The sequence below is a fragment of the Cyprinus carpio genome, chromosome B6, assembly GCF_018340385.1.
Source record: "Cyprinus carpio isolate SPL01 chromosome B6, ASM1834038v1, whole genome shotgun sequence".
NCBI classification, from domain to species: domain Eukaryota; kingdom Metazoa; phylum Chordata; class Actinopteri; order Cypriniformes; family Cyprinidae; genus Cyprinus; species Cyprinus carpio.
In genome coordinates, this window is record NC_056602.1 from 21,236,097 (window position 1) to 21,260,671 (window position 24,575).

The 24,575-nt window shown below is 35.4% G+C and overlaps 2 protein-coding genes across 2 annotated transcripts; both read right to left on the reverse strand.

Moving 5' to 3' along the window:
- Nucleotides 1-56: 56 nt before the first annotated feature.
- LOC109063479 (integrin beta-7-like) lies at nucleotides 57-12,243 on the reverse strand. The gene is made up of 16 exons (XM_019080549.2): nucleotides 11,685-12,243; nucleotides 9,535-9,598; nucleotides 9,353-9,432; nucleotides 7,728-7,926; nucleotides 7,274-7,444; nucleotides 6,068-6,309; nucleotides 5,812-5,967; nucleotides 5,575-5,670; nucleotides 5,131-5,220; nucleotides 4,628-4,768; nucleotides 4,334-4,524; nucleotides 1,833-2,059; nucleotides 1,525-1,732; nucleotides 1,130-1,311; nucleotides 842-1,002; nucleotides 57-663 (listed from the first exon to the last, which is right to left on the reverse strand). Exons 1-16 carry the CDS (start codon nucleotides 11,685-11,687, stop codon nucleotides 568-570), a joined length of 2,307 nt encoding a protein of 768 aa, XP_018936094.1. The 5' UTR covers nucleotides 11,688-12,243; the 3' UTR covers nucleotides 57-567.
- A 677-nt stretch (nucleotides 12,244-12,920) lies between these two features.
- LOC109063465 (ATP-dependent 6-phosphofructokinase, muscle type-like) lies at nucleotides 12,921-22,454 on the reverse strand. Its single transcript, XM_042726208.1, has 22 exons — nucleotides 22,259-22,454; nucleotides 21,131-21,204; nucleotides 20,838-20,915; nucleotides 19,729-19,918; nucleotides 19,242-19,407; nucleotides 19,110-19,154; nucleotides 18,466-18,574; nucleotides 18,270-18,365; nucleotides 18,066-18,158; nucleotides 17,848-17,973; nucleotides 16,509-16,573; nucleotides 16,329-16,392; nucleotides 16,046-16,192; nucleotides 15,890-15,960; nucleotides 15,723-15,810; nucleotides 15,458-15,610; nucleotides 15,200-15,364; nucleotides 15,047-15,108; nucleotides 14,800-14,911; nucleotides 14,604-14,703; nucleotides 13,496-13,601; nucleotides 12,921-13,372 (listed from the first exon to the last, which is right to left on the reverse strand). Exons 1-22 carry the CDS (start codon nucleotides 22,341-22,343, stop codon nucleotides 13,237-13,239), a joined length of 2,331 nt encoding a protein of 776 aa, XP_042582142.1. The 5' UTR covers nucleotides 22,344-22,454; the 3' UTR covers nucleotides 12,921-13,236.
- Between the last annotated feature and the right edge of the window lie 2,121 nt (nucleotides 22,455-24,575).

Here is a 24,575-nt window from a genome sequence, read left to right on the forward strand (position 1 = left end):
AAAACAGAATGTGACCTGCTAATTGAACTAAAATTAAAATATGAAAGAATTAAACATTTTTAGGGAATTTTGAATGGCACTTTTATTACTGAAGCAAAAGTAAAACAATTACAGGTTTTGGAATCAAGCTGTTCAGTTAATACCTCAAACATAATGTGAAGTCACTGTTTAAAAATAATAATAATTTAAGCTGTAAACCTGCTGTATTATCACTAAAACACATCTCTGAAGTTTTAGTTAGCAATACAGCTGCTTAAAATTTCACAAAAACACACTTTTTTTCTCATAAAAGGACATTCTTCAATTCTCTTAGGTAGAGTTGTTCAGTTTATCAACCCTTTTTAGGAGAAAGAAGGCTTTGTGTTCATCCTATATATTAATATGCATAAAATACATCACAATATTTACAACAACCATTTAATCCTGTATTTAAATGTTTTTATTGCTATCTTAGAATATAATTTTTAATCTCGTTGGCACAATTTAAGATGTACACCAAAAAATGCAAAAACAAGATATTGTTATCTAGCAAACTCCCAGACTCTCTCTTTAAATTAAATTAATCTTTTAAATCTGCTCAAAATGTTCCTTTTCGTTTTCGTCTTTGTCATGCAAAGGGTTATACACTGTAGTTGTGGCACCTTTGAAAAGAGGATTCTGGGCCTGTACAGAACAAACAGACATTTGATTGTTACACAGCCATTCTTTAAATGATTTGATTTCACAATGAAACAAACAATATGTTGTCTATACACGTTATAATTCACTCTTCATTTAAAGCCTACAAAGCTAACTGTGTTTAAGTGCTAAATAATACAGAGTGTCTTTGCATGTACATCACCTCTTTCCATTCGGTCTGTTTCTGTGCTTTGACAAAGTTCTGATATTCCCTAATGTCGTACAGCTCCAGCAGACCACGGTAAATGATGATTATTATAATGCCAATAAAAATTATGCTTGACACAGAGATGCCAATTATAAGTTTAGTCTTATCAACAGAACCTACAGAGACAAAAAGAACAAATGTTTAACATTCACAGTTACATCAGTTCTGTGTCATATATGAGTTTAAGAGTGTGCTTATTTTACAGTCTGATCAAATTAACTTAAAGAAGATTGTAATACATACGAGGCAGATCTGCATATCGAAGCACAATTTTGCCGTCATTACCAAGTTCCACATCATATGATATGGTCGCTTCATATGTGCAATGCAGCTCATGAGTGCCATCAAGACGATTTACTGTAGCATTCAAACATTCTACAGCACAGGCATTGGTATCAGCTTCTACATGACATGCGACACAGCCCCTGCAGACATATTAAAACAAAGACACATTTGTCAGACACTTTTATCCAGCTATTTTATCAGTTCATGCATTCCATGGGAATCAAACCTATGACTTTGGTGATGCTAGCAGTGTTACTTTAGTATAATTGAGATCCTATTATAGTTTTCGCACACCTCACTAAAAATAATCTTGAAACACAGATATTAGTTCACAGTAAGAGACAGATACTCACTTCAACAGCATGCACTCATCAGTGAATGCAGAGCAGTGCTCTCCCTTGAAGCCTTCGTTACACTGACAACGGTTGCAAGTGCATTTGCCTTGACCGCTGCAAAGGACTTTGCCATTAATACACTGGTCTTGGCTAGGTGAGCACTCGCATGCAGACCCCGTGTAGTCATCAGTACACTCACATGTCCCACACTTACATGTGCCTTTACCTATGACAAACGCACAGAGGGGTAGATAGTGAGTTTTGAATCTGAAATTAAAAAAAAAAGAAGGAAAGGCAAAATTTTTGTGCCAGTCCACTGGACTTACCATTGCAGAGATGGTTATTATGGTATTCACAACTATTGTCATCACATTCGCAGAATTTCCCACTGTAATGGCCCTGACACACACACTTGCCACACTCACAGGTGCCATGTTCACTGCAAATCTGCGAGCCGTTGTCAGGCCGACAGGATGCCTTCATGTTGTTAATGGAATCCGAATCACTATGTTGCACACACTCACACCGCTGACCCAAATGCCCTTCGTCACAGCTAACAAACACATCACACACACACTTTACAAGTTAAAAATTGTAAACTGTAAGGCATACAGTATTTGCCAGTATGCACCAGCATTTAAAGCTTTTCAATCAAATAAGGTGTTCATTCAAAAGAGCTTTTTAAATAAATCAACGTGACAATCAAATCACATCATATCACGCATCATTCCGGGCCCATATTACATTTTCGTACTTCTGTGAAACATATATGGTGATTTATACTGCCAACCTACAAAAAAAGCACCACAAAATACATAAAAGTAGTCTTTTGAAGAGATTATTGAGTATTAGACTGACCTTTAAGTTGCTAGTAACTAAAAATCTCATGAAAATAACATGTTTGAAATATCTGACACTTAGCTTCTCATGTGTCATGTGACTAATCAAAACACATACAGGTGCATCTCAATAAATTTGAATGCCGTGGAAAAGTTCATTTATTTCGGTAATTCAACTCAAATTGTGAAACTCGTGTATTAAATTCAATGCACACAGACTGAAGTAGTTTAAGTCTTTGGTTCTTTTAATTGTGATGATTTTGGCTCACATTTAACAAAAACCAACCAATTCACTATTTCAACAAATTAGAATATGGTGACATCTCAAAACACCTGCAAATGTTTCCTGAGCCTTCAAAATGGTCTCTCAGTTTGGTTCACTAGGCTACACAATCATGGGGAAGACTGCTGATCTAACAGTTGTCCAGAAGACAATCATTGACACCCTTCACAAGGAGGGTAAGCCACAAACATTCATCGCCAAAGAAGCTGGCTGTTCACAGAGTGCTGTATCCAAGCATGTTAACAGAAAGTTGAGTGGAAGGAAAAAGTGTGGAAGAAAAAGATGCACAACCAACCGAGGGAAACGCAGCCTTATGAGGATTGTCAAGCAAAATCAATTCAAGAATCTGAGTGAACTTCACAAGGAATGGACTGAGGCTGGGGTCAAGGCATCAAGAGCCACCACACACAGACGTGTCAAAGAATTTGGCTACAGTTGTCGTATTCCTCTTGTTAAGCCACTCCTGAGGCGGCTTACCTGGGCTAAGGAGAAGAAGAACTGGACTGTTGCCCAGTGGTCCAAAGTCCTCTTTCAGATGAGAGCAAGTTTTGTATTTCATTTGGAAACCAAGGTCCTAGAGTCTGGAGGAAGGGTGGAGAAGCTCATAGCCCAAGTTGTCTGAAGTCCAGTGTTAAGTTTCCACAGTCTGTGATGATTTGGGGTGCAATGTCATCTGCTGGTGGTGGTCCATTGTGTTTTTTGAAAACCAAAGTCACTGTTTACCAAGAAATTTTGGAGCACTTCATGCTTCCTTCTGCTGACCAGCTTTTTGAAGATGCTGATTTCATTTTCCAGCAGGATTTGGCACCTGCCCACACTGCCAAAAGCACCAAAAGTTGGTTAAATGACCCTGGTGTTAATGTGCTTGACTGGCCAGCAAACTCTAGAGAATCTATGGGGTATTGTCAAGAGGAAAATGAGAAACAAGAGACCAAAAAATGCAGATGAGCTGAAGGCCACGGTCAAAGAAACCTGGGCTTCCATACCACCTCAGCAGTGCCACAAAATAATCACCTCCATGCCACGCTGAATTGAGGCAGTAATTAAAGCAAAAGGAGCCTCTACCAAATATTGAGTACATGTACAGTAAATGAACATACTTTCCAGAAGGCCAACAATTCACTAAAAAAGGTGTTTTTATTTTTGTTTTTTTTGTTGTTTTTTTGTCCTTATGAAGTATTCTAATTTGTTGAGATAGTGAACTGGTGGGTTTTTGTTTAATGTGAGCCAAAATCATCACTATTAAAAGAACCAAAGACTTAAACTACTTCAGTCTGTGTGCACTGAATTTATTTAATACACGAGTTTCACAATTTGAGTTGAATTACTGAAATAAATGAACTTTTCCATGACATTCTAATTTATTGAGATGCACCTGTAAGTGACAAATGTAACTGGAAAGGCGTTTTAAGACCTGCTGATGACTGTAATAGCAAATTGGATACATTCATTGTGCTTTTCTGTCTTTTTGGGAGCTTGGTAGTAATAATAAATTATTGCTGATTAGCCTTTCAGCTAACTTGGGTGCATGTATGAATGTAAATGAACAGAAAGATAAAGAAAACTTTTGTAAGAAAATAATAAAGGGCTGGAACAACATGATGACAAAATGTAAACTGTTTTAATTATGTCAAGTTTAAAGATCCTCTAATCAAGTGGTCTGTTTGCTGATGCAGTTCCCTGCTGAGGCGCTAGGGGTCTCTACCTGCACACGCCGCATGAGAGTGTTCCATTACTGCTACAGTTTTTGGAAGCCTTCTCTGGAACACCACAGTCACAGTGACACTCTGTATGCACTGTGAGCTTCACCTCCTCATTGATGCCTTGCATTTTGATGCGAAATGTCTGAGGCTCCTTCAGACATGCAGATGCATTCAGACGTACATTGAACGTAATCTATAACATCAATAAATGAAACTTCTTCAGACTTATGAAATATAACAACAAATGTGTCCTGGTTGCTGATAATTCACATGAAACCACTGATGGTGGTGCTTACCTCCTCATGCTTGATGCCTTGACACACTCCTTTCTCCTTCCATTCACTATCCAACTGATTCCCCTTACATGCAGACCTGTAGGACACATCCAGTTCTTTTGGAGCTCCCTCCTGCTCTAACACCAGCGTGGCTGACAAATTCTGGCCCACATAAACATGCATTTTCAGTATGTGTATATACGTAAATACAGAGTGATATATGAATTATTAAAGCAAAAACATACATGTCTATGGCAAAAGTCACAGTAAGATAATTTAAAACTCAAATCATTTAATTTATGGCAGTTATGTATTTGCTATATCATGTAATACACAATACACAGTTTCAGTTAATTTAGTAAATGATTTAACCATTTAAGCAGAAGTGCAGGGTTGTGGGGAAATGCTGACTGTTTAGTTCTAGCAGCCACTTGTAATAACTGTTAGTTAAATGGGAACTAGAGGCAGTGCACAAGCCAACATCACTAAACAAGATAAAAACATGAAATTATGAAAACACTCACCCCATAGGCTTCAGAGATGAGATCCACAACATTACTTGAGTCATTCTTTAATACACCAACCACTGACTGAGGAATCAATGCACTCAGTGCCTGTGAATGTTTGTGTGTATGAATAATGGAAAAGAGAGAGAATAATTCTTTTTTAAAAACTCACTTAAATTATTATTATTAAATCTATTTAAACAATACAATTTAAAGGTCTGGGGTTGACAATATTTATTTTGCTTTTGAAAGAAGACTCTTATGTTTACCAATGGTACACTCTCAGAAAAAAAAGGTACTGCCCTGGTGACAGAGAGTGTACATTTATTTTATCCCATGATCACATGATCAAATTAAATTTGCAATAAGTTATAAGAGGTTACTGTTACTGTTACTGTTTTTTTTTTAAACACATTTACTGACCCCACACATTAAACAGCAGTACATATAGCTTCCTCAAACCTTATATGCTGGATAGATGTCCTCAGTCACAGCAAATATGAGCTGAATATTGTTATCCTGCAGAACTCTAGATACATGGCCCACTGATGGGTAATCCTATAGGACAATTTAAAAAGATTTTATGTCTTCATATACAAACTATACCACTTAAATTCCTCTTTAGATTAATTTTCTATTTTTTGGCAACCATCTACAACAGAAAACACAAAGAATGTTCATTAAATGTGAAATACTCACATAGGCTCTTCCATTATAGGAACCATTTTCATTGAGATGACACTGTCCATTATGTGGCTGAAAGACACCACCTAGTCGTCCATCTCCTGCCATGTGGAAAGTATCATCAGATGTATAAACCAGAATCCGTGTCACATCATCCCACTTGATCTTATCCTGCGGTGAGCAATGGAAAAAATAAGCCTTTTTCATGTAGCTACTATGAAATTATCAGTTCGATTCTGATTTTTCTCAGGTAACAACACACAGTTTTCACCTTACAGACTGCAGCCTGCATGATGGCATCCAGACCAGCCTCAGGAGCGTCCAGGTTGCCAGAGATAAGTTGTTTGCTAACTTCCTGTTCGAAATCCTTGGCATGCTCAGTCAGGGGCAGGACATTCTTAAAACTGAAGGCTGGTTGGCAGGTATCTATGCGATTAGGGCAGGGGTTACGACGTCTTGCCTTCACCTGACTGACATACGGCAACATCTCCTTATCAACAAAAGACCCGAAACCTGAAGGATGGAGGAAGAGCTTAGGATGCATGACAGTAATGTAGCTCTATTTCTTTAAATTGCAGTTCAAATAGTTATATTTAATTTAATATTTTTTCCTATTTTTATGTTTTAATTAAGTACATTTTTGGGATCAGTAAGATTTTTTAATCTTAAATTTTTTAAATCTTAATCAAAAATACAGTAAAAAGCAATACTGTGAAATATTTAATAGCAATTTAAAATAACAGTTTTTTTATTTTAATATATTTTAAAATGTATTCCTGTGATGGCAAAGCTGAATTTTCAGCAGCCATTACTCAACTTTGATGCCTTGACACTACTACTTATTTACATTACTTCAGTGTCAAATGATCCTTCAGAAATTATTTCAATATGTTGATTTGATGCTTAAAAATTATCAATGTTGATGAACAGTTCTGCAACTTAATTTTTGTGGGAACCGTAATACTTTTTTTTTCAGGATTCTTTGATGAAAGTTACAGAATTAAATAGAATTTTTACAAAAATTATTAGTAACATTATAAATTACTTTATTGTCACCTTTGATCAGTGTAATGCATACTCCCTGAAGAAATCATTTTTTGCAAAAAAAATTTTGAACAGTAGTGCATTTCAATATAAAAAATAAGAACATTTTTATTTTCAAGCAAATCTATAACTGAAGAAATATTTTGAGGCAGAGTATAACTTGAAATTAATATATTAATAATAAATAATAATAATATATTAATAATTAATATAGAAATTAATATAGACATTTCCATAACTGTAACTGACTCACTATATCTTTTTCAGACTGGGATATACATAAATGTGCATCCATTTTTATTTTCTGTAATACAGTAGTTCAGATTTCTTTGCACTTTCAAAAATTGTAAATTACTATTATTTATTAACGATGATGAAAGTTCACCGGTCAGTCACCACTGATATTAGTATTTCAGTTAGCATATAGTCTCACCGATCCGGACGGTGTCTGTGATGTCCTTCAGCTTCTTGAGGATTTTCTGCCCCAGGGTTTTAATTTGCTCTAGATCATCTTTCATGGAATAGCTCAGATCCATCAGGTAGTACAGATCTATAGGGTAACCTACAGCCCTCTTAAACTCAACTTTGAATTCATGTGGAACTCCTGCACATTTAAAAGAAACAACCAGAGAAAACAATTAAGGGACTGCAGAAATATGATTGTTTTGTATTTAGTCTGTGCTAAGTGCTTTATTTGGCCAATCTGTATTACTGTATTTGTATGTGCAAGATACATATGACTGTGCATCTTTGCTGTATAATGTTACATCTGCATACTAAGGTGTATAATTACACTGAAGTGTAAATGCTCTGCACATGGCTTTAAGTTTATGTTCCAATATGTTGCAACATGCCGCTGTATGTCTGAGCAGAAGTCTTAAGCTCACCAATTCTGAGTGTAATGTTGATATTTTGAGGTCTGAGTTGGACCACATTTTCACGTTCGCTGCTGAGTTTACTGTTTTTCACATAGGTCAAGGGATGTTTTCCAGGATTGATCACATGATCCTCTTTACATTTCCTCTCCCTCAGAGACCTGGTAGAATCACATCGCCGTTCATTTGACTCACCTGGTTTAAGAAAGTCCTGCATCACAAGGAAATTTGCATTACAAGCCCAATAATTTATTAAATAAGTCAGAAATCAAATAATCACAAAGAAATGGCACGCAACACACTGAATTAACATAAATTTTTAAGTAGAAAACCTCTGTTTTTTTTTTTTACAGTTTACAGAGTGATTGAAAATTGCATTCTTGATGTGTCTTTTACGTTTTTGTTTTATTTTGCAACTTGCTACTTACAATTGTGCTTCGCATGGTAACATCTAAATTAACTTGTTTTCTTCAAGTGAAAATGTTGTATTTAAAATGTTATAACAGTATATATTAACTGAATCAACCTACACCAAATCACATTAAGGGTCAATTTAGAAATAATGATTTAAGTTGTTATGCTAACAACTGTTTTAACTTTTACAATTTAGGAGGGAGGTGTTATTCTTGTTAAAGTTTAATAAGTGATTTCTTATTATTATCAAACTGTTGATTTTTTCCCCCCATTTATCCATGTTTAGAAATGTGATAATTGCCTATTTGATTTTTTTCATGATTTTGAAAAAGCACAAATAGTAAATGTATCAATGTACAACACAACCAAATAAAGAATTTTATTTGCAGTGCACTTCTTTATTTGGTTGTGTTGTGAGCATTAGCAGCACGTTTTGTCAAATTGATGAAGTTGTTTTCTTAATTTGCAGGTGTTTTTTCTATTTGCAGTGTGTTGAAATCTCTTGGCCACAGTATGTAACACTTAGTTTAGGAAACAGCTGACAGTGACGTGACATACAGCCAAGTATGGTGACCCATACTCAGAATTCGTGCTCTGCATTTAACCCATCCAAAGTGCACACACACAGCAGTGAACACACACACCATGAACACACACCCGGAGCAGTGGGCAGCCATTTATGCTGCGGAGCCCGGGGAGTAGTTGGGGGTTCGGTGCCTTGCTCAAGGGTACCTAAGTCATGGTAATGCCAGCCCGAGACTCGAACCCACAAGCTTAGGGTTAAGAGTTAAACTCTCTAACCATTGGGCCACGACCTCCCACCTTTTTTTTATTTTTTTTAGTTTTAGATTTTGTTTTAGTTTTTAGTTTTTTTAGTTTTAGTTCAGACAATACCATCAACAACACCATGTGTAAAAAAGGATAATAATGCATCATAATAAGATCATGAATTGCTGAAGAGGCAGCTGGTTAGTTTGCACAGAAAAACATGCTCAGCCACAGGTACCACAGCAGGAAAAGAGTCTTCAAAAGGGCACCAAAAGCAATGTGCAACCTTAAAAACTTTGTCAGGTTTTAATGTATAATGGATTCTTTGTTTCTCAATGATCGTTTCTCTTTTCTCAGTTCTCTCCAGCTGACAAAGACTGACATCTTCTCTTTCCTGATTATGGGAAACAGTTCAATTAAATTACAAACTGGTTCATTTACATGATATAACTTACCGTCTGTGTGCACCATGCACATCCAGGACTCCTTATACATTCAGAGCATGAAGAGTGAGATTGGCAAAGTGGTTCCTGCCCTAAAATGCACATATACAGATAATATCAAATATAAAGGCACCAAGAAAGTTTTTAATTTTTTAAAAAGTCATGGATGTGATTAAAGAGACCAAGTGAATTACCGAGTATGCACCTCTTTCCCAAACAGTGAAAGAGAACTGTCACAGCTATCAAAATAGCCTTCATCTGCAGAGAAAGGAAAGTTTTATTATATTTCTGAGGTTACAATGACAAAAGGTTAATTTTAAGCTTATTTTATTAACATTTCTTTATTTTTAACATATTTTAATATGAAATATACCTGTACTAATACTGACTCCATGATACCATCCATTTAGTAAAAGCACAATAATACAGCATAAAAGTTCTACTTATAACCAAACAAAAAAAAAAATATATACACAAAACTTTTAAACAAAAAAATACATTTACACACAAACAATTATCATACACCAATATTAAATACATTTACATTTAATCATTTAGCAGACGCTTTTATCCAAAGCGACTTACAAATGAGAACAATAGAAGCAATCAGATCAACAAGAGAACAACAACGGTATACAAGTGCCATGACAAGTCTCAGTTAGTCTAGTACAGAACACGTTGCCAGGGTTTTTTTTAAGAATATGATAGACAAGAAAAGAAAATGTAAGTTCTAGTATTAGTTGGTTAAGTGCTGGCGAAAAAGATGAGTCTTTAGATGTTTTTTGAAAATGAGTAAAGACTCAGCTGTTTGAATTGAGATCGGGAAAAATAAATATTATATAAACAATCAAGTTCTTTGGGACCAGAAACAAATCACATTGTGATGTTCCCTTTTTAACATTTTACATAAAAAAATAAATAAAATAAAAAAACAGAATTTCTTCACTTCCATGACATACTACACCATATGACCAGCACATGAATAAAAAGAAACAGAGCTAAATATATATAAAAGCACAATTGCACTTCCACCAGACCACATACTGTTCTTTTATGCGTGAGAACGTACTCAACAGCAGACACCTGACAATGAGTCACGCATTACAAGACGGAAGTTTGCAAGCAAGGCGGCAGACAGACATACAAAACCACAGAACGTCAGCCTTCCTCTTTTTTAATTGTCGTTCTTCATTTCACTAGTTCAGAGTCATAGGCCGGGTGAGAGACAAATAAATCCAAGGGTGAAAACACACATTCTTAAATACTCAATAAGTAGGACTTGGTAGAGGTGCAACCACTGTTCTTTTTTAAATAGCAACTAAAAACAGAACATACTCAAATTTTAAGTGTGGGTTGACCCTGTTTCAGTAACGGAAATCTTCAGAGAAGAAACATACAGAAAGAGTATGACTGGGTCTGATGGGGTTTCATTATATAATTTAATAAAGCAAACAGTAGGCTATTCTAACAGAGCACAGGGCTTTTTTCTATTTTCTTATATATTCCATATTGTAGACAACAGCTAAAAATTATAAAGAAAGCAGAAATGTTAGAATATATATATATATATATATTTACAATAACCCAATTAAATAGAGAAAGAGTAGATTTGCAATAAGTTTTAAAAGTATTACAGTTTGTATGTATTTTGTTATTTTTCTAATTAGAAAAGCTTTAAATTGTTTTGGGGTAAAAGTTAGTGGGGGAAAAACCCTAGCCACTTTTTAATAAACATAACAAACTTCACAGTTTTCAAGGTAGGTTCTGTATGACAGTACTATAACTAATTAATTAAGCTAAAAACAATATGAATGTCTAGTTACCCCTAAGAAATTACATAGCTTAAGTTCATCATGTACATGGTATTTTCATATATTATATAGTAGTAAAAACTGAAAATGGCAAATCTCAGTTTAACTATATAGGCTATTTAATTAATTAATTAATTAATTATCTTTCTTTAAAACAAAGTGGTGCCCAACCAGTAATTTAATTTTAAACATCACCACATTATTACTGTATTACATGTATACACAAAGATTTTAACCCTTTGAAAAACTGAAAATGCCAAATCTCAGTTTAACTATATAAACTATTTATTTAATTACTTTATTTATTTTATTTCTTTAAAACAAAGTGGTACGCCCAACCAGTAATTCAATTTTAAGCATCACCACAAGTTTCAGAAACACCAGAAATGTGCTCTTTTTGAAAATTAAAGTTACTTTTCAAACTGTTAGAAACTAAAACTGTCAAGCATTCACAAAAACCTATAAAGAGTTCATATTAAAGAGTTCAACGAAATTTATAATAATTTTCTAATAATTCGAAACGAGTCTCTTACCATAAATGGAAGATGTCGTGCGGAGTGTGCTAAAGCGAATTCAAAGCAAGCGTCACTTGAGGCGTCACCATCAATCTCATCAGCATGTCTATGGCTGTGTCTCAAAACCTAGTGAGCTTTATACCTAGTAGCCAGGATGTTTGCTCGTTACAGAAGGTGCAACATATTTGGGCAGGTATCGCGGCTATGAGCCAATAAATAAATAAATACATAATACTACGCGTAGTAAATACTATGTTGCGCGACTATACTGTTTATACATGCTGTCTAGACAGACAGCGCACTAGGTTTTTAAACAGTGTATCAATCACATCACAGAGGTAACGTTAGCGTGCGAGCGATACAGGAATACTGTGGTCACTTTACTTTACCTCTTCCTCTTCCTCTCTAGATAGTATCTGTCTGCGTGTCTGTGTTTTGTAACTTTCCCCTCACAAGCCAAATGCAACACGCTTTAAAATATTAAAATATGCTGAGAATAGTATTTGCTCAACTAAAGCTATACATTTGTATAAGAAGCGAGTATTTATTTATTGTAAATGACGTTATGATAAACATTTTAATTATCATTTACTCAAGACAGCAGTTATGTTTTAGGCTACTAGATTATTGCCGTTTCTAGGGTAATGATATTTTAGCTAAAGTTACATTGCGGCGCTCGTGTGACCTGTTTAGCATGGCATCATTTTCCTGCTAGTGCACGTTTGCTAACTTCTTTAGTATTGGAATTTCACATATGTAATCTGAAAACTGTGCTTTAGAAAACCTGTGTTTTTTTTATAAAATAAAGTGTATAACAACACAGCTGTCGACAAGCATCTTTATTTTCAAGGATGTTAAAGGATATTCTGGAACATATTGGAAACAAACCGGGATGTGTGGTAGGATTAGTATATTTGATGTTTTATATATAATAATGTAATATATATATATATATATATATATATATATATATATATATATATATATATATATATATATATATATATATATTGTACAGTTTTGGGGGGGGGGGATACCATATACATAAGATTTTTTTTTAACTTTTTTTTTTTTAAAATAAAGCTAAATCATTTGTTGGCCTTTTAGAATAAAAATCCAAAACACACTAAAAATATATAGTGTCTTAACGAATTTCAATCTATGTAAATTGGTTTTCTCCATCATCTAATATTAATATGACTTTTCAAACATCTCTATGTGTTCAGTGAAAGCTTGTAAAATGTACAGGTTGCATTTAAACAATATAATTTAGTCCAGACATAATCCAAAATGATAAGTCCAGTAGTGAAATAGTTCAAATCCAATTGATACTGAAAAAAAAATGTCTTTTAGTGGGGTTTTGTACTTAAAGGCATAGTTCATCCAAAAATGAAAATTCTGACATTATTTGTTCACTCATGTAACCCATATTTCCTTTTGTGTTCATATAGTTTAGGAAGAACATGAGGGTGATTAACTGAATGTTATTGTATACTAAAATCATATTGCTCAAAAATCTTTCTATCCCACTGTAATTCTCTGTGTGTCTGTGTGTGTGTGTGTGTGTAGTCTAGACTGTTCCTCTCTTCTTGATAACATGCTCCATTGTAGCTGTCTCTGAGGTGTCCAAACTGATCTTGTATTTAGCCAGAATCTTGAGAATGGGCCTAAGCTTCAGCCACCACTGAGTCTTCGGTATACGATGTCTGGAACAGAAACAGACAGTGTGAGCACATGAGGATGCAATGATAAGGTAGGATTCATCCAGTGAATGACAATGTGTACAATAAAATGAAACAATGGTAAAATGAAACAGCAGGATCACTCACTCAAAGTCAGTGTCCTCTTTGAGATCAGAGAGAGGCTGGAAGATCATGGCTCTCTTCTTCATTCCCAAAACACAGGCAGAGTCCGGTGTGTTGGCAAAGATACGGCCTGCTCATATAAAGATATAAACAAAAAAAAAAAAACACAATCAACACACACGCGTCACTCACAAACAAAATGTAATAGGGCTGCACGATTAATCGCATGCATTTGTCATGCGTGTCTCATCAGTAAAGCCGGTTCCGTGATTAGCGGTAAATGTCTGTCACCTGTTTTCAAACGGGAGCGGCAGTTAATACACAGAGCCGCACTTCACATAAAATCCACGCAATATTCTGTTCATAATTGAGATTAATCGCATTCGATTATGAACACGATATTGCATAGCTTGTCAGTGAACTACGGCTCTGTGTATGAACTCCCGGTGCATTTGAAAACAGGTGACGGATATTTACCGCTAATCACGGAACCAGCTTTACTGATGAGACACGCATGATAAATGCATGCGATTAATCGTGCAGCCCTAGTATGTAAGGCATTTTCCATGAATACGGTGTCCCACTGCTTTTATATAGTGAGAATTATTAGATACGTTACACTATTTTGTAAGAAAAAATTAATCTAGCATGAAAAGTAAATAGTTAAATCATTACATGTCATTATCCCTCTCTTAAAATTGTGATTTTGGCCTTTAAACCCTTCTTGACTAACCATCAATTAAAAAAAACAAAACAAGTCAAGCCATAATTTTGACACTGATATTCAATTCATTAGTAAAACATGTTTTTTTGTATATTTTCTCATTACTTATTAATTAAAATATTTATAAATTATTAGTAGTAGTAGTAGTACTTAAACTTAAGTTTACAATGTTTATTAAACGATTTGTACAAACATGTCATATAATGTTTAGTTGACCTTCTAAAGTTGACTATTAGCATTTTATATACATTTTATGACATTTTTATAAAAGTGTCTAAATCTCTCTCTCTCTCTCTCTCTCTCCAGTCACTATTTCTATCTGGCAAGTGCTTTACATGTAAACACAATTCACATCCGGTTAAAATCCTTTACTCAGCCATCCGCTCATTAAAATTACTGTTCACTCACCATGTCTGTAACACTCCTTCAGTTTATCAGTCAACCATAACACTGCTTTAGCACCCATCTTTGTGCCAAAGTTCCTATCAAATGGTGTAGGGGTGCCACCCTGAAACACCACGAGAAAAGAGATAATGACAAAGGAAATCTCAGCTCTGTTATAATGTTAAAAACAAAGAATGTTATCAATATTGTACACACAGACCTGCTGCATGTGTCCAAGCACATTCTTGCGGCAGTCAAAAACTCCCTTGCCCTCTTCTGAGTACAAGTTGAAGAGAAAATCTGTGGTATAGTTCGCATTACATTTCTCATTCCTGAGGGAAAACAGTTTGATGTTATTTAGAGTGCTTGTACAAGAATGAAATAAGACTGGAGCCATTTGTCTAGATTACTGGAGAAGCTGACTGAATGAAAGATGAAGAAACAGATTGTGTCAGAGAATGACCAACCTAAGAATGAGGCCTCTTTTCACTGTGGTCTTCATCTTCTCCAGTAAGTGCTCCACGTTTGTCTACCTCCCAACCAGACGTTTAATGGTTAAAAACAAGCAAAATGAGATATATACACTCAATAAAGCATCAGTCTAACCAAACATGTTTCACCTCCAGGTCGTGAATGCCAAATGGGTCTTCATAAATATAAGCAGCATCAGCCCCTGCAGCCAGTCCTGCCATGGTTGCCAGATATCCACAGTATCCCCCCATTGTTTCAATGATGAAAACCCTACGCTTTGTTCCAGCAGCAGATTGCTTAATTCTATCGCATGTCAAAAGACACAAAACAAATGCTTACACATATAGTTGTGGACTTACATGTCTGTGAACTGTATATTATTTTATTTTATAGTATGCGGTTCTCACAGTTGTGATAGTATTGAGAGCGGTATCAGCACCGATGCTGAAATCTGATCCAGGAACGTTATTAGACACAGTAGCTGGAATAACAACCAGGGGAATACACAACTCCTCATATTTTTCTCTGGCAGTCACTAATTCCAAACCTCCAACAAAGGCCTAAACAAGAGAGAGAGAGAGAGTAAGAAACAGAAAGGTGAGGTAGTAGCAGATGGACAAATAAAAAGAAGGGTTTTATTCATATTGGAACTAATATTAAGGATTTTCTCACCTCAAACCCTCCAATGATAACCAGGGCATGGATGTTAAACTTGGCTATATTCAGACTGATCTCTTCAATCATACTAGCTGGCAGTGACCTCCAGGGAGAAACAAAAACAACAACTAAATGCTGGAACTCACACTTCATACACTACCATCCAGAGGATTCTGTCTTACCGCTTGGTTCCTAAATCAGAACCGCCTTTGCCTGTCCAACCTCCAACGTAGCCCCATGCCATTGGTTCAATCTGTGAAAAACGGGAGACAGAGATGAAATTGAATAAACTAATTTCTTCATGTGGACTCATGGATTCCTCATGTTAAATACTTTACAGTTCCATTTGCAAGTCCATCGAAGCCGTCATGTACAGCTAGCATGTTGTGTCCTTGAAGGATACCGATCCTGACGGCTGAACGGACTGCTGCGTTCATTCCTGCACATGGAGCTCCCACGTTCAGGATAGCTATGTTTATGTTACTCTAAACAAGGAGAAAAAGATGGGAGGAGGAAGATGATAAAAATCACGATAAATAAATATAGAGAAGAGGTAGAGAAAGTCATGCAAAACCTAACAAAAGGGATAAACTGCATGATAAAATGGGGCTTGTTAGGCACCTTCACATCCGGGGCGGTCACATGAGCCAAGAGTTTATATGTGTTCCAGTTGTTCTCAAAACTCCTGCAGAAGAGAAACAGCAAAACAATCACAAGATTAGTTTGTTATAACCAAAGAAAGAAAGAAAGAAAGAAAGAAAGGAAGAAAGAAAGAAAGAAAGAAAGAAAGAAAGAACTCACTTTCCCCTGAGCTTGACAGCTTCCTCAAACCTGCCCTCTGCCATTGCTGTGGTCACTTCTTTTGTCTAAAAACGAGAAGATATTACAAATTAAATTGCTTAATTATTACCATAGATGGGATCATCTAGATTTTTTTAAAAAATAATATTGATAATATTAAGAATGTTTCTTAAGCACCAAATCCGAATATTAGAATGATTTCTGAAGAATCATGTGACACTGAAGACTAGAGTAATTACTGCCGAAAATCACAAAAATAAATACAATTTTAAAATATATTGAAAAAGAAAAAAAAAGTTCTTCTAAACTATACAATTATTTCACAAAATAAATGTTTTTATTATACATTTTTTATTAAATATAAGCAGCATAGGTGAGCATAGGACACTTCTTTCAAAAACATTTTTAAAAAATCCTACCGACCACACATTTAAACTGTAGTTGATAGAAAATAATATAAAACATACACTTATTAAAGGTTTTTTCAACTTCTTACACACAAAATCTTTACTTGACACACAATTTTTGAAACCTGACACTCAAACACCAGAACCATACACCAAATCTGCAAAACCATACACTAATTCTTGGCCTTTGACTCTGTTTTCAATTTCATAAATAACTTTTTGCAAAACACAACACACAATTCTCACACAAAAATCTAACAGGAAGTATCTTGATTTCCTTTTTTTCAAACACAACCAATCAAAATGCCACACTAATTCATCAGTGCCTCACACTAACTCCTCACATGTGCAAACACTCATTGCTTTACTCAGTCATGGCTTTAGAATAGGTCTATAAATACACATCTACACAACTACGCATGGTTGATGTATTACTTTTCTTTTGTACTGTGTAATACTTTATTCACAACCACAAATACTTACAGTAAAAAAAGTTTGGTTTCAATCTTGCTTTCTTGTTTTTCAACATCTCTCTGCCAATTACTTTCAATCTTGTACAAAAATGTACAGAGGAACTCATGAAAGGAGAACTTTAGGTTTTGAATAAATGTGTGTATATCATATATCCAAAAATATAATATCATGGCAAAGGTGTTTGCAACGTAAGACAAATGTTTGCTTTTGAGATGTGCTTGTGATATTTTGAATGCAGTGCTTCATTTTGCAAGAGATGTGAGGCATTTTGCATTTTGCATTAATAAACTTATGAGCTATGAACTACTTAAGTATATGAATTAAAATAATATATAAAACAAACACATACTGTACATTTCTATTTTGGGAAAAGAGCATTCGGATTTGGATGACCACAAAAAAACAAATAAAATATGAAAATGATGCAGCCAAGTCAGAATGTGTCTGTTACTGCTCACCACTTGCACACACTCCATGAGGGGAAGTCGAACCGCCATGTTTCCAGACAGGCTGACCACACATGCAGGGGTGTTAGGAGTGGCCTCTAGCAATGCCATCACAGCCTCCACCCCCATCCTACTGCCCTGAGAACAAGACAGACAGGGGAAGACCTTACTGACAGCATGTTACAGATGCATCAAATAAACAAAAAATACTTTCAAAATCTGAATCATACCAAGATTCTGTCAAAGGCTGAAGGGGTTCCTCCTCTCTGCACATGACCCAGAACAGTGGCACGTGTGTCAAAGCCGAGCTTCTTAGTGACCAGCTGAACAAAAAACACAAACAAATTATTTAAAGATAACCATGTCATGTTAAATACCAGCTGATAAAAAAAAATCAAAATGATCATATTTTTATGCAGCAATGTTTGGCTTACATTCTTGATAATATCACAAGTAATAGGTTTGCCGTGGAGATCCAAAGCGCCTTCTGCCACAATGATGACATTCAAACGATTGCCAATGCTTCTTTGCTGCACAATGAAGACAGCATAATGACATTAGACAGAATATAATAATGATGATGTTTACTATGATGATAAATAAGACAATTGTAATGTGTATAGATGTTACATAGGTAAGTCTCCTGCACAGATGGTCCTCCCATCCTTCATCTGGGGGCATTTCAGGAATAAAAACCCAGTCAGCACCACACGCCAGGGCAGTGACTAAGGCCAAATATCTATATATATACACATAAACATACAAATACACTCTCGGTTAGTGGAAGACCATAACAGATACACTGCATTGTGATAACCAGGGTTATTACAGTTAACTAAAATACATTTTAAATAATTTTTTTTTACGTTAAAATAAAATAAACATTAACTGAAATAAAATGAAATATAAAAACAAACTTAAAGTATTGAATTTTTATTGAATCTAGTGTCCAAAGCAACATTTCTCATTTTCAATTAGTATAACTTGATGTACTAAAATAACAAAATAAACTAATAAAATAATAAATAATAATAAAAATAAACTAAACTAAATAATAACACATATAAATTGACACAAGCACAAAGTAAATCACTAAAACATTAACTATAAAATATATATATAATGTATCTCAACAATATTAAATAACACTGATGGTAACCTTGTGTATAACAAAACTACTGCAACTGATTTATGGTCAATAGTCAAGTAAAATTAGGCATAAGATAATAACGGAACATACAAATGACATATCCATGCACCATACTGCAACATACCCACAATGCCTCCCCATCACTTCCAGAATGAAGGCTCTTTGATGACTGCAAAGGTGAGATAAGAACAGACAAATCAATGCGTTGTCAACTGTGTAGTGCCCTATGTACATGCATGAGTGTGTTTGTATGTACCTCTGAGCAGTTGTTGTGATGGCATCCACTACTTCCATGATCCTGTGCAGAGCAGAATCAGTGCCAATGGTCATGTCTGTGCCACAGAAATCATTGTCGATGGAGCCAACCATCCCAACGATGTTCAGATGAGATGAGCGTTTAGCCTCCTCTGCTGTGATTTTACCTATAAGCAAAAACAGACATGTGTTTCTCTCTAAATCTCTATGAAAAAGTGACACATTAAATCTTCTCATCAAGCTCCTTATTTTATATTAAGCTACAGTGACTTACTTTCTGCTAAATATTACATATTTACATATAAAATATATTACCAAAGTTAAAATATAGTTTCAAATACTACTTTAATACACTACTTTTCAAAAGTTTGAGATTCTTTTATGTTCTCAAAAGAAATCTCTTACACTCAACATATATATATATATATATATACATATATATATATATATATATATATAATATATATATATATATATATATATCCTACCTGCTTTTAGCAAGATTTGGAGCAGTTCGCTCCACTCATTGCGAAACTCATTGGCGCCTGTCAGGCTTCCATCTCCACCAATAACACACAGATTTGTGATGCCCAGCTTCACCAGGTTACATGCTGCTTTAGCTCTGCCCTCCTTAGAGCGGAAGTCCTGACAGCGGGCACTGCCAATCACTGTGCCACCCTGACAAAATTGTCAGAGATAAATAAGAAAAAGAATAATAAACACAAATACTTCAGCAAAAACATTAAATTAACTTAAGGAGGAATATACTAAAGTGTGGTGGATGGTTAGTGTGGTTGAGATTTCCCTCAGCTGGTTTACATAATATGAGAAGGATGATTTAGACCTACATTACTTTCTGGCTATGGCACTAGACCAACGCTTAAGGTTTGGCTGGTTAGCAAAGGTTTGAGACTGCCCACGCTCTTGTGGTGTCATCAGCCAATCAGCATTATCATGATGTCATTTGTCTGTGGCTCATGTGAGTACTTGCTTGGAATTTGTGGTGTGGGCAGTAGTGTTATGTGTGTGTGTGTGTGTGTGTGTGTGTGTGTGTGTGTGTGTGTGTGTGTGTGTGTGTAACATTATCCTAAGTCTCAAAACCAGGTCTCTGGGTGAACTCTGGCATTTTGTGCTAGACCATAGTAGTTATACCATGCAACATGATAGCTTACATGCATACGCAAATAACCTGATGCACTTATCCCTTAGTTACAGTTCTAATGATGTATTCACAATAATAAATACAATGAGCAAAAATGCTTGTTGAAAGCAGGAGCGTTTCTAGCCTTCCATAAACTCTGGGACACTGGCCTCCCATCAAAAAGTGTTTTAAAATTGTGATACTCTTTTATGATACTGATTTGGATATATGGATATAAATTGTCTTCAACTGCAGTACAGAGTGCGCTGCATGTTCACAGGCAATAAAGAGCAGATTTGTTAAATCCTCATTCATTTTCTGTCATAAAGTATCCTGTTATGGTGTTAGAAATATATGATTAAGTGCATTAGTGAAGTGTTTCATGAATCGTGCCCCAGTAAAAAGGGTCTAGTGATGCTCCTGGTTGAAGGTGAAGGGAGATGATGAGTTTATTACCAGCTGCAGCATCATTGACACACTCTCCCAAGTTGCTTGTCGGATGTTATCTCCTCCATCGACTAGGCCCTGATAACCCTAGATGCACACAAAGATTGGAGGATGCATAATTGAACACACACAAACACGTTACATAATACATCAACTTTAAAAGATTAAGTGGATTTTGAATTGAGCAATAGCTGAGTGAATTAAAAAGTGAATTACAAAATCTCAATTTCTGTGTACAGCAAGTGCCAGTCTTTCACTTTTAATTCTTTATTTCTTATGTGTGTGTGCTTAGTTGTACAAACCTCATGTACAAAATAGACTTTCGCACCGGTGTAGATCCCAACCCTTACCGTGGCTCGGACAGCAGCATTCATACCTGAGATACAGTATAATAAATAAAGATGCATAATTATTGCACATATTTTCAAGAATTTTGATTTGCTTGACATTTACATACCAGAACTAGAGGTCTAAGGTTGTCTTTAATTTGTCACAAGCATTATATTTAATAACGTTCACGAACAGTTTGGTGACTGTTCGTGAACGTTATCAAGGTAACTAACTAGTAATTAACTGGAAAGTGAGAGAGAAAAACTGCTTTTGGTTTATTCTAAACCTGTTATCTTGTCATCTGGTCACACAAACACACATGTTGGTTAAGTCCCATTGAAAAGGGCAATCTAAGTGGCTCGAGTTTCATTTAAGATTGAACCAGAGAGGACAACAGGCAAGCTTCATTGCCCAGCTCTCTAAAGCAACCACATTTCCCCAAAGGTCAGCGGCTAAATATAACACCCCTCAGACAGAGAGAGAGATAGACAGAGAGATCATGGGGAGGAATTGAGTGAGAGGGAGAGGGAATGATGGGACGACCATAGTTAAGGTTCTTCTAGGACTAGTTGTCATTACACAGTTATTTGACTTATTCTCCAGCTGGTACCAGATAAGGTTAAAGGTTGGTTCTTTTTCCTACTGCTAAAGGTTGGATAAAAGGTCAGTGTGAAAGCTTTAGCACCTCTCATGACCTCTCTGATATATGATTCCTGTTGCTCATTCAACATGGCTGCTATAGTAATTGAGGAGGTGGTAGTTCAATCAGGTAATCAAGCATCCAACAAAACCACTTCAAATGATCATCTATCAAGTTATGCTGAAAATTCAGTACCACACACATTTGACTTTATGCCTTGCATTTTAATGCAAAAGAGGTGGAAACTGCATATCGCTCTTGATAATGCAGACAAAAACCTTCCTAAATGACAAACACTGATATTTTTCTCTCTCCGCAAAATCGAAACTCTATTTCAAAGGTATACATTTTTGAATGGTAGCGTACATACACAGAAACATAGTAACCCAATAATTTATTCAGTTCAGTTCAACTCACATTAATTTGTATAGCAAATACACACAAATACACACTTCCTCACCTTGTGCATCTCCTCCAGAGGTGAGGACAGCGATGGCTCTTCCAGCGCCCATCTTTGTGGGATCCACTGGTGTTGAACGCTGCATATTGATGAGATGGCCTGGGGACGACAAGAGAAATTTTGAAGTGAACTGTCACCTTTCTCTATCAGACCACTCTCTTGAAGACTGATTGAGAAAGTGGAGTGGAAACGTGACAGCAGTATGAACTCCCTCTACTCTGGCATGCAGTGTCACAGACAGTATCCACCCCCTTCATAACTAAATTTAAAATTATCTGCAGTGGCACCACATGCTGCTAGTGTTCTGACTAAAACGAACACACAGACACTGCATTTACTGTCACTTTAATCCCATGTCATGTGTTCTTTACACACAAACAAAACCAGATACAAACACAAAACACTTACACAGACAAACAAGAGCATATGGTCGTGGTTGGACATGCATACAGCAACATGACCTTTACGCTATCTTTTCCCATAGGACATGCATGTATGTCCTATGGGAGTGCAACACAATACTCACACATGTGCACACACACAGACTTACAGCCATTGTGTATGGTGGTGGGACAGCTGAGATTGTTCAGAGTTCCATCTAAATACGGTGTAGAAGTGGGCTTTCCATCTATAACACAAGGGCATTGAAAAAAGATTAATTTACTTCTACATACTAGAATAATCAACACAGCTCTGTGGTATGACTAAATTATTTATTGCACACTTCCATCTGATCTTTCTGAGAAAACACTCAGTTATGAACACAATATTATGATTATATGGTGAGGTGTGTGTGTTTCCCTTTGAATGTTTAGTGCTGTAATAGTACAGACGATCCTTACTATAAAGGGCACAAGATCTATCTATCTATCTATCTATCTATCTATCTATCTATCTATCTATCTATCTGTCTGTCTGTCTGTCTGTCTGTCTGTCTGTCTGTCTGTCTGTCTGTCTGTCTGTCTGTCTGTCTGTGCGTGTGTGTGTGTGTAAATTCACGATCCACCCAATTCAGTAATTTTAAGGTACATGGTAAATATATCTTATGTTTCTCCATTTACAAAGAGGAAGACTTTTAGTCATTAAGATTAGTGTCTAATGAGATTATAGTAAAGTCCAGATTAAACTCTATGACTCTAGCGTCCCAGTGTGCAACAGCTGCTGGTTGTTGGATGACATTGGTGTTAGATGACTAGACTCTAGTATGTTACTTTCCGCTGATCGAATGCTGCTGTGGATCAGTGTCAACAGACTAATCAGAGTTGCTGGTGTTTTTGCCTACACCCAGCAAGTCACGTCTAAATTAGTCGTTAATGGTTAGAGAAGCTGACCACTACAAACCTGCCAATCCTGTTTTGAACAAGTTATTTACAGTGTAAGAGTTAACACCTCCTTAACACCAGATAATTCTCTTCAGCAACATTAAATGTAGTGTGATCAGTTCTCTATAAAAAGATATCCTGAAAGGGTTTTCTAAATTGCAGTCAAAATAATCAGACTTAACCCCACTATGTATGATATATATATATATAAACACATCTCTTCCATCTTTATTTGAACCTCTAGCTCTAGTATGTATGATTTCTTTGAATTCTTTAAGTTACTAATGAGAGATTGTACAATGTGATCTCAAAACTCGTCTCTTTGTCTCAGATGGCAAAGTCAAGGCCAAACTGTAATAGAAATTATATTTGCTTATATATATATATATATATATATATATATATATATATATATATATAATATATATATATATATATATATAAAGCAAATATAATAAAGCAAATATATATAAAATATATATAAAGCAAATATAATAAAGCAAATATAATTTCTATTACAGTTTGGCCTTGACTTTGCCATCTGAGACAAAGAGACGAGTTTTGAGATCACATTGTACAATCTCTCATTAGTAACTTAAAGAATTCAAAGAAATCGTTTTTCAAAATAAAAAATGTACTACAATTTTAGTCTCCTTAGTTTTAAATCTAGTCTCTGATAAAGAACGCAGGGCTGGCGGTCGATCCCAAAAGTTACTTAGGGGAACTACTACTACTACACATTCTAGAAGAGCCTTACCATCACATAGTTCGGACTTTGATAAAACAAAACAAAAAAAAACACATTAACATTCATACAAAACAAAAAAAAAAAACTAAAAAAAAAAAAAAAAAAAAACCCACAAATTTATATTTATTATTCATATAATATATTATATTTATATTCATTTATTCATGACTCTTTCTGTGTGTTAGATCATTACACCAGTTGGTGGCAACAATTATTTTGAGTATTAGGAATCTCTGAATCACTGTTA